We start from the raw sequence: 15,575 nt of genomic DNA on the forward strand, positions 1-15,575 counted from the left end.
AACAATTGAGCAAAAGTATATGAAATCAATTAAAAAAATTCTGAAGAAAATGTCGGAAGAACAAACAATTGATGAGAGAAGTGATGCTCTAGAAAGGGAAGGAGCAATAAATAGAGAAATGGAAGAGGTTATGGAAAACAACGAGCGAGGTGAACAAAGAAACTTAGTCTCCGAAAATAGAACTCCAATTGGAACGACAGAAAGAAGAACAGAGAGAGAAAGATTCATGTTCTGAAGAGAGTCAAAGTGAAGAGTGTGAAGATGAGGAACTAAATTCCACAAGGATTAGCACGGAGTATGATATTAGTGTTAGGGATATGAGTATAATAGAAAAATAGTGAAAGAATTGGACAGAAAGTATTTATATACAAATACAGAAAAATCATATTAAAAAATTACAGAGAGATTTGGAAACAACAAGAGGTTTTAGAGAAATTGAGAATCTGAACAGAGCCTCGGAAGAAATCTGGGAGGAGGAGAGCAAAGAAGCTGTAGATCAGGAAGAGTTAGGGAGACAGGTAACCCCTAGGGAAAGGGAAACTCCAGTGAGGCAACTACAGTTCAGCACTCCACGGAGAACCGAGGGAGAGAGGAGTGAGGAACAGAATGTTCAAGCAAAATTGTTAGAGTTAAAATTAACTGATGTTGTGAGGAAACAAGTAGGATCTAGGAAATCATGTGAAGATTACTATAATTATATGGATAGAATCATTAAATCAGCAACACAAGCTGGCTTAGGCTCTGAAGCGAGAACAAGATTGGTACACACTTGTACAGGGCATGCCATTACAGCACAGGCCATAGAAAAGGTTAGAAACCTTACTGGAGTCGAGGACAAATACAAACAATGGCAAGACATGCTAGTGAATGCAAATAAAGAACAAGTGCCCTTACTTAGCATTTGGTTATCGATTGAGGATGAAATTCCGATGTCAGATAAAGTAAGACTACAACGAGATGTAGGACGTAAAATACCAGGAGGACATAAACTAGTGGCCATCTTAAATACCACAACTAAAAAACAAATAGAGAGATTAGCTGAATATGATTTTTGTAAATACTCAGTTTGTAAAAAGAAAGGAACCACAAGGTGCAAAGGTTCAAAAACAGCAAAAAAAACAAAATAGTTAATAAACAGAGAGCCTCAGTGGAAAGCACAAGACCGTATAATACAAGATTCCAAGCTAGACAAGGTGAGAGAGGTCAGTCTAGCAGGCCTAAATCCTGGAATACGAAGAAAACAGCATGGCAGAGAGATAATAGTGCCAAGAAAACCTTTAAAGATAACAGAAATAGTATCGCACAAAAATCAAGTTACATTCCGGCAGGAGAGTGGGGGAAATTAACTCCCTCACAGAAAGATCAAGTGATACAGAAATGCAAGAGCACTGATTCGGGTGTGAAAAGATTTACCTGTGGAGGTATACATCGATGACATTTTAATCATAAATGAAGAAGAGGAAGAGCATGTAAACACTGTGAAAGAAGTGTTGAAAAGGATAGCAGATTCAGGATTAAAAATCAACATAAAGAAAAGCGAAGTCATGACGGACCTAGTTGAATTTCTAGGATTCTGGGTGTCTGCAGGTAATCGAGGTATCACGGAAAAGATAGCCGAGATAAAGACACCAGAAAACGTCAAAAATGTACAACAGATGATGGGGCTAATGAATTATGTTCGGGACATTATTCCAAAATTTAGCCAAGTGGCAAAGCCGATCTATGCCACAATAAAAGGGAACAAATTGAAATGGACTGAGGATGCGGAAAATGCACTTAGTGCTTTAAAGGAAGCAATTTTGTGCTTAGGACAGCTGGAAGGTAGAGAGGATGACAAAGATTTAGAGATTGATCTAGACATAGAGGCAGGTTATCAATTAATAATGCGGAACGAAAAAAGCTGTATACCAATACGCATTATAACTGGAAACTGGGAGAGTCCAGAGAAAAAATTTCTACCAGTTGAAAAGAAATTAGCTGCAATCAGTAAAAGATATGCAGAGCTAAAAGGTCTGGCTAGAGGAAAACAAATACTGATTAATACAGATGAAATGGTAATGGCTCATCTGAACAAAAATAAGATCAAGGATGCTAAGGCCCAAAATAGCAGATGGCAGAGGTGGCAGAACGTTATATTAGATCATTCACCTTTTAGATGAAATTCTCAAGGTGAACGCATATCTTGAGCTAAACGTCTAAAATAAAAAAATCAAGTGAGGAATCTTGGTGTGATTTTGGAGTCAGACCTGAGTTTCAGTCGTCATGTCAAAGCAATTACTAAATCAGCCTACTATCATCTCAAAAATATTGCAAGAATTAGATGCTTTGTTTCCAGGCAAGACTTAGAGAAACTCGTTCATGCTTTTATCACCAGTAGGGTGGACTATTGTAATGGTCTTCTCACCGGCCTTCCCAAAAAGACCATTAGACAGCTGCAGCTCATACAGAACGCTGCTGCCAGGATCCTGAGCAGAACCAGAAAATATGACCATATCACACCAGTTCTCAGGTCTTTACACTGGCTTCCAGTTACATTTAGGATCGATTTTAAAGTACTATCACTTGTGTATATAGTCACTCAATGACCTAGGACCTCAATACATTGCAGATATGCTGATTAAATACAAACCCAACAGATCACTCAGATCATCAGGATCAAGTCAATTAGAAATACCAAGGGTTCACTCAAAGCAAGGAGAGTCTGCTTTTAGCTATTATGCCAGCCGCAGCTGGAACCAGCTTCCTGAACAGATCAGATGTGCTCAAACAGTAGCCACTTTCAAATCCAGACTCAAAACAGATCTGTTCAGCAATGCATTTACTGAATGAGCACTGTGCTACTGTACACTCGATGATTTTGGAACACTGGTAAATACGATTTTATATTTGATGTAGAGGGCATTGTGTAAGAAAATTAAATAAAATTATTTAATTTTTTATTTAATAAAATTATTTCATTTTATAAAATTTTCATTTTATAAAAAAGATAAAAAAGAAATGTAGTGAGCCAGATTGCTACATCCCAATTGACAGCCCAGGACTCCAGGAGGGGGATTGCGGCTCGGAGCAAGGTAGTAATACCGGAGACTCTGATTCCGACATTCAGCTGGTGTCAAGCCTGTATGAGTAATGGGAGGAGCCGCACCTTTATCTGTGAAGCTCCTGATGGGCAGTTAATTGGGCCATGTCCGCATGAAATAACTAACGGTAAATGGATGCGAAATAGATTTGGCGCATACCTGACAATAATTAAGCAGAGTACAAAAAATTGGCCTTCCACAACCCGAATTAACGGAAAGATAATAGGTAGTGAATCAATCAGACCAATGAACAAAAGACCATGGGTAGAGAGATACATGAACATATCTCAAAGAAATGTCTATACTGAAACTGGACAGGTTTATGCTCAATTCACCAAGTATGACAAGCAAAGGAAGCGTTATGTGAATTATCTTAATTTGGAAATAAAAGAGTAAAATTTGCATGAGGGGCATGTTAGAATAATTATGAAATATATTATTTTATTCCCAATATATATCCAAGAATGGTGCCAAGTATAGGGAGGCTTTGTTCCCAATATGTGATCAAGAATTGTGCCAAGTGTAGAGAGGCCTATGTTAACCACAAAAGTATGTTATGTATTGTTTTATTATGTTGAAACTATATAAGAAAATATAGTGGCGGTTTTATGGAGAACCTTGATGTTAGACTTTATAAGAGCCTTATAAGAAAACGTCTCGGTTACGTATGTAACCTTGGTTCCCTGAGAACAGGGAACGAGACGCTGCATCAGCTGACGCTACGGGGAATGCCTCCAGCGTGACAGGTGTCTGAAATCACAATCTAACCACATCAATCCTATTGACCGGCGAAAGCCCATGACATCATCAAGGTGCGACCAGGAAGTATATAAGGGCACCTTGCCAACATGGCACCGCTCCTTCGTCTGAAGGGACGGCTGGCAGGCAGGCCCCGAGGCATGGCAATGAGACGCAGCGTCTCGTTCCCTGTTCTCAGGGAACCAAGGTTACATACGTAACAGAGACGTCAGGACAAGCAAATTCAAAAAGCCTGAACCACTCCCCCTCTGGTCACACAAGGCTGTCAGTGACAGCATTCCCTATGGTCATAGCCCAAGCTAAGCCTTGTGAGGACCTTAGTGCACCTGCAAGAGGTCCTATTCAGGCTGCTCAAGGGCCTGGATCCACCAATTCAATAGAAGGGGCTCCTTTAAGGGAATGTGGCTAGGGGGCCTCAAAGCGCCCTGGCCAGTCACTTATTCGGGAAGAATTCACCGAATGCCACCAGGGAGGCCCGACCCCGTATCCCAAATGTGGGATACACGGGTTCGGCCATCCTTGTCTGTTCGAGAACAGAGCCTCTGGACACTCGTCTCCTGGAGAGGCATCCAACCCAAGGTACTGCAAACTGGCAGTGTCCTCCTCAGCCCGGATCTCAGAGACGGGCATCCTGGAGAGCAATAATCAGCATAGCGCTTTCAACCCTTGCCGGGAGTACACTGCTCGATCCTAGGATCTACTGAGCTATTATCAAATAGAAACACTCAGGAGGCCAGACTGGCCTACAAGCTGATCTCATTGGGAGGCCTCACTAGGGGCCTACGACCACCTGATCAGGTCCAGGCAGCTTAGGCTCACAGACGACCCTCCAAGAGAGGGGAGCTTAAAGGGGCTGCCCAGTAGGTAGCCATGCTGTAGGCGATCTATGAAAATCCCTTCCTGCAGGGACCACATAGCAGCAGCATCGACTCGTCATGCTAGGGTATGAACACCGCCTCAAGGTCTTGCAACTGGCTAGAAACCGGAGCCTGATAGCAGGTGACCACTAGCTGTCAGCGTAAGGCCAGTTGTGTGTTCCCAACTAGGGAACTCGTTCCCCAGGGAGGCCGGAAGGGGCCTCCACCTGGTAACCTGTGCTGACTGCTCGCGCATCCGAACAGCGGCGCTTGCCCTCAGGGAGGCCTAATGAGGCCTGTTAACCTGTTAATGGTCCAGCTGGCTTGCCAGTGACCGGAACCGGAACCCCCTCAGGGAGGCCTTGCGGGGCCTACGACCTGATAGCACGTTAAGTGAGCTGACCAAGCGTCCATACTCGGGGGCCCTCCCTCAAGGAGGCCTAGCCATTCGTGCGTCAGAGATGACTGAGGTCCCGAAGCTCGTCGTTAGGGAGGCCTGCTGGGGTCTACCACCCAAAAGCGAATTTCCAGAGCCACTGCTAGGTGTCCAGTGACTGAAGACCAGGAACGTGCCCTCAGGGGAGGCCAGGATGCAGCCTGCTACCCAATGGCGAATCCCACAGGGAAGCCCCGTGCAGCTTGCTACCTGCTAGCAACCCATGCCACCATCCGTTACCGAAACTGGGGACCGGGGAACGTTCTCAGGGAGGCCCAGCGCCTACCACCTGATAGCAGAACGTGCTAACCTCCAGGGAGGCCAAGTGAGGCCTACTCCCTGCTAGCACTCCATGCTTACCGTCACAGCTTTTAGAGCGGGAACTGGGAGCTCGCCCTCAGGGAGGCCTGGATTCCCTCGAGGCCTGCCACCTGATAGCAGAAGGAGCTAGCTGCCTGAGTATCCAAGCTCAGAGCTCACCTCCAGGGAGGCCTAGTGAGGCCTACTACCTGCTAGCACTCCACAGAGACTGGGAACGGGGCACTCGCCCTCAGGGAGGCCTAGTGAGGCCTACTACCTGCTAACGCTCCACGCCCACCGCCACAGAGACTGGGAACCGGGCACTCGCCCTCAGGGAGGCCTAGTGAGGCCTACTGCCTGCTAGTCTTTGGGCGTTTCTCCAGGGAGGCTTAATTAGGCCTGCCACCTGCTATAACTAGGTACAGCACTACACCGTGACTGGACCTGCCCTCAGGGGAGGCCGGGTGAGGCCTACTCCCTACTAGCAACACATGCTAGCCATACAGTGACTGGAGCCCAGGAGCGCCCCCTCAGGGGAGGTCAAGTGAGCCTGCTTACCCCACAGCAGGCCCTTAGGGAGGCCTAGTAATGCCTACCACCTACCAGGAGCTTGTGCCAGCCGTCGAGGGACAAATGCCCAGGAATACCCCTCGGGGGAGACCGGGCAAGGCCTGCTACTCATAACAGGCTCTCAGGGAGGCCTAGAGGGGCCTACCATCTGAGCCAAGGAAACCCAAAAACAGGGAGGCCTGGCAGGGCCCACCTCCAAACAGGAGGTCTGCAGCAGGTAGAAGGCTGGCTGCTGCACCTGGGCTGACGGTAGCTGTCTGCTGCTGACGAAGAACTGGACATCCAGTTATCACCTGGGGACTCATCCCCAAGGAGGCCAAAAATGGCCTACTAGTTGATGAGGTTTCTGCTGAAGTCGACGTCGATGGAGAAAAACCCTCCGGGGCACATTTATGGCCCGTGGTGTCGAGACTCTCTTGCAAGAAGGCCTTTTGATGCCTACTACCTGTCCTGGAGTCTGCTGCCCAGACTGCCCAAGCTGGCTACTCACAACCAACTGGCCTTCACATGCCCGCACCTGGGGCTGGTTCCATCCCAGAGGCCAGAGCCTCGGCAACGGCGCAGTCTCACGGGCAGTGCCTACAGACATGAACCTAATCACATTGCCAATAGCAGTGCACTCAGCGAACAAAATGCGTTAAAACCCTCGGGGAGTACAACTTACGTCACCTGCTTCAAGGCAGCCGGCTTACTTCCACATACAGCGGCCTGCCGTTCCTGCGAGGGCGTCAGCCATTGGAAATGCTCAGCCTCAGGGGAGCATCCGACCAAAACCGGCAAACAGAAGGTTGCGATGTTCAGCTCAACCTGAGCCCTAAAGAAGGTGGAGCAGAAGACATAGAGCAAGGGTGAAAATATCATACAAATATGCAACCCACCGGCCCTGCCATCCTCCAGGATGAGGCCGGGGGCCGCCAGAAGGTGGCGGCCACACAAGCTCTGAAAGGCGGGTTACAGCAAAATAAAGTCTAATTGCACGAAGGACGCTTAACCTCGCCCCGCGACCACTGGCAAAGGCGCTATCCCTGCTGCAACACCTAAACTGCATTACTAAACAACCCCAGAACGCAGAGAAGGGGGCGGGCCTTGGCCGGACGACTCTAAAATAAGAGGAAGCTGAATCAAGGATGCAGAAAAATACAGCACTGTTTTTATACTTAAGTTATACTACAGCTCATGCATAAGTGCTTACCCGGTCGTGGCTACTTTATACTTAAAGCCAGCAAATAAACTCGCCCCCGCACACCACAAGCCCTCGAGCAAGAGCGGCAAATACAACCACTCACATCAGTGAGAGAAATAACACGGAGAGGCGGTAAACTTTACTAGCCAAAGTATAGCATATATTCACAAACATATAAATTTGCAAAGAAGATCGTTCTTAGCAACTCACGGGGAGCTGCAGGCCCTGCGACATCCCGCGATGTTCCATAATTCCCCACAAAGCCTCTCAGGAGAGCGAAAATAACGGAGTCCTGGAAAACCAGAAAATGTTTCACCCTTCTCGAGGGGGACTCACCACTCGCTCCTCGCGGCGCCTCAAGCCCAGCCATCAAGCTAGCATATCACCCGCCACCATCCTGAGGGAGGGCGCTCTCACTAACCATGCCAGGCGGGCCGTCAGAGACTGGTGTAACTTCCTTTTTCCGCTCATCACAGGCCGCCGCCCGGCCTGGTGTAAGAGGCGCCGGGGAAAAAGGGGAATTCAATTTTTGGAGGACAGGACAAGCCGAGTCTAGCGTCCCCTCGGGGGTGGAGGCTCATCCCAGCGGAGTCCTCCACGGCACTGGTTCCGGGTCACCTGCCCAGCATCCTTCCTCCTCCGGGAGCGGGAGACCCGCCTCCTCCACGCCCTACTCCGGCCAGGAGGGGGCGCACGGGAAGCGACACTGGCCCGCTGGTCCTGCCGCCGGCTATTTTCTTTCGGCCGTGACGGACCAGGGCCTCCCGCCTGTCTGGGAACCGCCCCGGATCTCCGCGGAATGCATGATCTAAATGCAGCCGAGCGCACCCTCGCCTCTCTGAACCTTCCCACCACTGCCTCAACAGAGGTGCCGAAGAGCTCAGAGGGTGAGACCGGGGCATCGAGGAGAAAGGCTTTCTCTTTCGCCCCGATGTCCGCCAGGTTCAGCCACAGATGTCTGTCCGTGGCAACCATAGCCGCCATCGAGCGACCGATGGCGACCGCAGTTTGTTTAGTTGTCCGGAGAGCAAAATCCATGGTGCGGCGAAACTCAGCCATCGCATTAGGGAGTAGGCTCTCTCCCTGATCGAGATCCCTCAGTAGATCAGCCTGGTAGGCCTGCAACACCGCCATGGTGTGCAAAGCCGCCGCAGCCTGACCCGCTGACGTGTACGCCCTGCCATTAAGACGCGAGGTTGTCTTGAGCGCCTTCTGAATGAGCTGTGCTACTGTACGTCCGACTGATTGCACCTTATCTTATGCTTTTACGGTGTTAATTTTACTTTTTATTTTATGAATATTTTAACTTTATTTCTGTTTTAATTATCTTTTTTATTTATTTATTTTTTATTTTGTTATGGCTGACTGGGTGGAAGAGGTTGAGAGACGGGGGAGCGATAAATCAAAATCCCTCCGTTATTGTGGTTCGAGCCCACATAGTTATCCTCAACAATTAAGTTGAGAAGAAGCGCTTAAACAGTTATTGTGGTTCGAGTCCACATAGTTATCCTCAATTTAGTTGAGAAGAAGTGCTTAGATAGTGCGAGGAAGACCCGTTTAGATCTGCTCTGATGGGTAAAACATAACGCCCTCAAGTAAGGGTACTGTCTAAACGCACAGTTACCTGACAAATATTTTTAAAGTCAACCTGACTCTCCATTTTCTTCCACCCCAGATAGGGGATTTCATCTTTATTTTATATTTTCTTTTAATTCCTATTATAACTGTTATGCTATGTATATTTTTTATTTTATTTTATTCACTTATGAATATTTTAACTTCTTTTCTGTACAGCACTTTGAATTGCCCCTGTGTATGAAATGTGCTATACAAATAAACTTGCCTTGCCTTGCCTTCGATGGCAGGGTGGGAGTACTCAGTGTCGATAGCCTCCCGGACGCGAGATAGTTTGCGAACGTCTCGTCGATAGGAGGCATCGACATATACCCGGACCCAGCGGATCCCTCGATATCAGCGAAATTCCCTCGCTGATACCGGAAGATTCGCGCTGAATACGGGTTCCTCCATGCCCCTGAGATCTGATCGTGAAGATCCGGGAGGAATGGAAGGCTCCCAGGAGCTGCTGGATTATGATCGGAGAGAAACCGACCGGCGAGACGGCTCAGGATGGGAAGACTCTCACAGTTAGCACAGGAAGCTCCCTCGAGAACCTCCTGTGCGTGCTCTTCCCCCAGACAAAAAACGCACAGAGTGTGGGTGTCCTCAGGCGTGAGGTACCTGGGACACGGATTCGCGCACTTCCTGAACACGTGCTTGGACTTCTGCGAGCGTTTCATTCTCAGTTTTTAGTGGTTCTTTACTCAGACTTAGACAAACAGTCCCTGAAGACGAAGAAGCGGTGTCATGTTGGCAAGGGGCCCTTATATACTTCCTGGTCGCACCTTGATGACATCATGGGCTGTCACCGGTCAATAGGATTGATTTGGTTCGATTGTGATTTCAGACACCTGTCACGCTGGAGGCGTTCCCCGTAGCGTCAGCTGACGCAGCGCGAGTTCCCTTTCAAAAGGGAAACATAAATAGCAAAGTGAAGTGAGAAGTTGTTTATATGACAGAAAAACTTTTATAAGAACTTTTATAAGAACTTTTATGTACAAGCTGTTTATGAGGCCGAAAAAATTAAAGAAAGCTTTTCTTTTACAACTTTCATGAATGACTTTGTAAACATGGAAAAACACAAGAACATGATTTTGCATAAATGTTTATCTCTTGATTTGTAGTAAAGACACAAACACATGATTTTGTAAAAATGTTTTAATTTGGTTTATAGTAAAGACACAGAAGCAAAGAGTTTGTGAAAATGTTTTAATTTGGTTTATAGTAAAGAGACAGAAACAGGGACTTTGTAGAGGGATGTTTTATTGGTTTTATAGTAGAAACACGGGAGACATTGTTTGGTGAAGGGGTTTTATTTTATTAGACATTATTTTATTAGGGTTGTCGTGGTGACCACACTGAGACATGTTTTGTAGAATATGTTTTATTGAGAGGATGGAGAGGGACACTGAGCCATATGTATGAAAGTAATTTATTGATGTAGAAGACGGGTATGTGAGATGTGCTCTGTATTGGCATGCAGGCATGTAACAAAGTATTAAACCGGGAAGCGGGTTTTGCCTCGGGCTGATGTCTTGCAGACGAGACGAAGGAGGAGATTAAGGATCCAAGCAAGAAGAAAAAGAAGAATGAAAGAATACAGGGCATTTCATACTAAAATGTTGAAGGAGTTTAGGGAGTTGACAATGGTTCAAAATCTGGGATTGGATAAACTGTGCATATGTGAATGAATATGTAATGAAGAGGTGTGATGTTAAAAAAGGTATAAAAGGTCTTGATCTCTGTATGAATATCAGAAGCTGAGAGCGACATGCTGCTTCTCCATTGCTTGATGATCCGAGCCTGACATGTGCTGGTGACTCTTGTGAACCGACTTATTGAAACTTAAAACTTTTCTTTTTGTAACCTTTATTGATTGTATGGAAAACTTTTTGTTAATAGAAAATAACAAATAATAAATAAATCTACTTATAATTGATTTATAAAAGAAACCGTTTGCCACATCTCTGCTTTCTAAATGAGTTGATCTGAACCAGACACGGAGGGGGTCTGTTCTTCTAGAGAGTAAGTATAAATTTATATTTATGATCTAGTTAAGGATTTGACCTGCTTTACCTAGCCTGAGAATATAAACTAAAACTAGGTAGAAGGTGTGTGGGATCTAGATAGATTGTACACCGAATAACAATGTAGAACTACCTCCAAACAAGCAAAGTGAGTCCTTAACTGGCCTCCACAAAGCCCAGACTTGAATCCAATAGAAAATCTGTGGGGCAAACTGAAGTCCATGTCAGGAGACCAACAAATCTGGAGGAGCTTGAGAGAATTGCTAAGGAGGAATGGGCTGCGACACAGGAGATATGCCTAAAACTTGTTGAGAACTACAACAAATAACTAAAGGCTGTTATCAAGCAAAAGGGAAACACTATTGACTATTAGAATCAGAGGGCTAATAATTATACCCTGTAGACTTTTTTATTCTTCGGTATAATTTTGTTTAAATTTGTATTACAAAACCTCCAGGTTTCCTAAATAAAGTATTGTTTAGAAATGCTGTGTTGAAAGAAATATTTGCTCTGTTAAACAGCACTATATGAAACATAATGAAACCTTTCATATGGGGTTAATAATATTGTCTTTCACCGTATGTCCTTTCATAAAAATTTTGATGTACTAAAAGTTCAATTTAATTATTTATCTCATTTCAGACATGATGGAAGAGAGCGAGGAGAGTGAAGAACTGAGTGAAGTGGAGGAGGAACATCATGCCAAACCTGGAGAAAAACCTTTGAGTCGCTCAAAAACTAAAAAGACATTTATAAAGAAAACAAGAGCCAAGAAATCTAAAACCTGCACTCAGTGTGGAAAGAGTTTCTCAACCAAACAACATCTTGATGTCCATATGAGAGTTCACACTGGAGAGAAGCCGTTTGAATGTGATCAGTGTGGAAAGAGTTTCTCAGAGAAAGGCCATCTAGAGCGACACATGAGAATTCACACTGGAGAGAAGCCGTACTCATGTGATCAATGCGGGAAGAGATTTTCAAGGAAATGTGGTCTTGAGCAGCACATGAGAGTCCACACTGGAGAGAAGCCGTACTCGTGTGATCAGTGTGGAAAGAGATTCCAACAAAAACCAGGTCTTCAGATTCACATGAGAGTTCACACTGGAGAGAAACCGTACGCATGTGATCAATGTTGGAAGAGTTTCACGGTTGCATCAAGCCTTAAAGAACACATGAAGATTCACACCGGAGAGAAACCGTACGCATGCGATCAATGTTGGAAGAGTTTCACGGTTGCATCAATCCTTAAAGAACACATGAGGATTCACACCGGAGAGAAGCCGTACGCATGTGATCAGTGTGGGAAGAGTTACACACAAAGAAGCAAACTTCAGCAGCACATGAGGATCCACACTGGAGAGCTGTTCACATGTGATCAGTGTGGGAAGAGTTACACACAAAGAAGCAAACTTCAGCAGCACATGAGGATCCACACTGGAGAGAAGCCGTACGCATGTGATCTGTGTGAAAAGAGATTCTCTAACAAAAACAGTCTTCACCTTCACATGAGGATCCACACGGGAGAGATGTTCACATGTGTTCAGTGTGGAAAGACTTTCACACAATCATCAAGCTTTAAGCGGCACATGAGGATCCACACGGGAGAGAAACCACACACATGTGATCAATGTGGGAAGAGTTTCACACAATCATCAGGCCTTAAAGAACACATGAGGATCCACACCGGAGAGAAGCCGTACGCATGTGATCAGTGTGGGAAGAGTTTCACACATTCATCAGGCCTTAAATCACACATAAGGATCCACACCGGAGAGAAGCCGTACGCATGTGATCAGTGTGGGAAGAGTTTCACACATTCATCAGGCCTTAAATCACACATGAGTATTCACATCAGAGAGAAGCAATTCAAGTGTGATCAGTGTGAAAAGAGATTCTCAAAAAAAATGTTTTGGAAGTTTCACATGAGGATCCACACCGGAGAGAGGCCATACTCATGTGATCAGTGCGGGAAGAGATTCACACAGTCAGCACACCTTAAGAGACACATGAGGATCCACACTGGAGGGAAACCATTCAAGTGTGATCAGTGTGGGAAGAGTTTATTACGATCATCAAGCCTTAAAGGACACATGAAAATCCACTCTGGAGAGAAGCCGTTCTCATGTGATCAGTGTGGAAAGAGTTTCTTACGACCAGCAGATCTTAAAGGACACATGAAAATCCACACTGGAGAGAAGCCGCTCACATGTGATCAGTGTGGGAAGAGATTTACACAATTATCAAACCTTAATTTTCACATGAGGATCCACACGGGAGAAAAACCTTTCAAGTGTGATCAGTGTGGAAAAACGTTTAATTGTCCATCAAACCTGAAGAAACACCTGACAGTTCATACGAAGGAGAAGCCACATTCATGTTCTGTGTGTGGAAAGAGTTTTTCACTGCTGCAACATTTACATATACATGAGAAAATACACACTGGTGTGAGAGAGTACATGTGCTTTGAGTGTGAGAAGACTTTTACTGCAGTGAACAGTTTAAAACTGCACCAGAGGATTCACACTGGAGAAAAACCTTACAAGTGTTCACACTGTGACAAGAGATTCAGTCAGTCAGGAAATCTGAAAACACATGAGATGATCCACAGCAGAGAGAAGCCACATGTGTGATATGGGGTGTTTCCTGCTAGGAAGCAAGGGAGGCAGTGCCTCCTCAAAACAAAAAAACTGGATGACAAAATAATTCATATTACAAAGATGAAACAAAGCAAATATGAATAAAATTGACTAATAAAAGAGTAAAAGTCGCTGATTTTTATAAAGTAATACTGTCCAGCAGCGACACCCGCAGGTGAAGTTACAGAAGGAGACGCGCCTCCTCTCTCTGCATTGACTTAAAGCAGATTCCCTAATGCGTGAAGTCACATGAGAGGAGGCAATGCCTCCAACGCTTATGATTGGATATGATCAGTTATGAGTGGATATGATTGGTTATGATTGGATGTGATTGTTTTGTTCACAAATAATATACCGAAGGGTTGGGTAAGAAACCTCTTCAACATATAATCAGTGATAATCATTTTTATATAATCATTTCTATATTCAATAAGTGACTCAAATATACTTTTTGTCATATGTTTCCATATGTTTATTCACCTTTTTCAGGCACATTCTGATGTTGGTATTTGGGTATTTTGAGTCCCTCAACATGCCACCCATATATCTGTTCCTAGTTGACCTTAAGGGTCTCCAATCTCGGTCCTGGAGGGCCACTGTCTTAAAGAGTTTAGCTCCAACCTCAACTAAACACACCTGAACAGGTGATGCCTTGTAAGACACTGTTTAGCTGGGTCAGGTGTGTTTATTTGAACAGGTAATGCCTTGTAAGACACTGTTTAGTTGGGTCAGGTGTGTTTATTTGAACAGGTAATGCCTTGAAAAGACACTGTTTAGCTGGGTCAGGTGTGTTTATTTGAACAGGTAATGCCTTGTAAGACACTGTTTAGCTGGGTCAGGTGTGTTTATTTGAACAGGTAATGCCTTGTAAGACACTGTTTAGCTGGGCCAGGTGTGTTTATTTGAACAGGTAATGCCTTGTAAGTCACTGTTTAGCTGGGTCAGGTGTGTTTATTTGAGCAGGTAATGCCTTGTAAGACACTGTTTAGCTGGGTCAGGTGTGTCTATTTGAACAGGTAATGCCTTAAAAAGACACTGTTTAGCTGGGTCAGGTGTGTTTATTTGAACAGGTAATGCCTTGAAAAGACACTGTTTAGCTGGGTCAGGTGTGTTTATTTGGGGTTGGAGCTAAACTCTGTAGGACAGTGACCATCCAGGACCGAGATTGGAGACCCCTGCTCTAATAAAGTGAATATTATTTGTACTCCTTCGCGAGGTCACCACCGGTCTAAATCTTGGAATTGTGGGACGACTGTTTTGAGTAATTGTGACATGCTCTCCTATCTATTCATGTGTGGGAAATTGCTTCGACTATATGTGTTCTTAGCCAATCAGAAGTAGTCTACCTGTTGGCAATGATGTAATCAAATGTTGTGTAAGGTCGAGTCTGGCCTCCTCGAGAGACTCTGTCGCTGGCTCTATCGATGAAACTGCAAACTATTCTTCAGTAAATTCTCTTCATTTGATTGAACATCTTGATTCCTGGTCTTCTTTCAAACATATCTGGTCCCTGCGTCCTGAACTGTTCTCCCCAACAATATATTGTTTAAATTGTTACTGCCTTTAGTTGTTATTTTGGAATAAATGTAAAAATAATGAATAAAACATTACATAGTGTAAAAATACAAAATAGAACTGGATTTGGTCTCTTTTATGTAATGTTTATTAAGTGTACCAGGGACATAAATTAACATCTGACGTATATAAAAATTGTGAGGACTTTGCCTCCTCATTTTAAAGCACCAGCGCACACCACTGGTGCGATCAGTGCGGAAAGAGTTTCGCTATTGAAAGTCACCTTAAGAAACACATGAGGATCCATGCACAGTCTGAAATCACGGTAAGTAGTTGATCTTTGTGCTAAGCACAGTTAGTCAGGGAAAGAAAACTGGGCTGCCGCTGGAAGAGGTGTTGGTGAAGGTGGATCAGGACTCACACAGACCACAGGGAGAGCAGCGCCCCCTGCTGGCTTCACTAACACCTCTTCCAGCGGCAGCCCAGTTATCCCCATGGACCATTGGCTGAACGTCTGATGCATATGGCGCACAACATGCACCATCCTTCAGATGAGAAGCTAACCTAGGTCCTGACTCGCTGTGGTCATAAAAAT

At 45.0% G+C, this 15,575-nt stretch overlaps 1 protein-coding gene across 1 annotated transcript in view; it reads left to right on the forward strand.

The window, feature by feature from the left end:
• LOC307129192 (uncharacterized protein) overlaps window positions 1–14,934 on the forward strand; it is a 37,822-nt gene extending 22,888 nt beyond the window's left edge. Inside the window, exon 3 of the mRNA XM_079821406.1 lies at window positions 11,472–14,934. Within this exon, the coding sequence (XP_079677532.1) occupies window positions 11,472–13,459 (1,988 nt within the window). The 3' untranslated portion in view covers window positions 13,460–14,934. The remainder of the gene's footprint in view (window positions 1–11,471) is intronic.
• Window positions 14,935–15,575: the final 641 nt, after the last annotated feature.

Source organism: Gobio gobio, assembly GCF_949357685.1.
Source record: "Gobio gobio genome assembly, chromosome: 1".
In the NCBI taxonomy this organism is placed as follows: Eukaryota; Metazoa; Chordata; class Actinopteri; order Cypriniformes; family Gobionidae; genus Gobio; species Gobio gobio.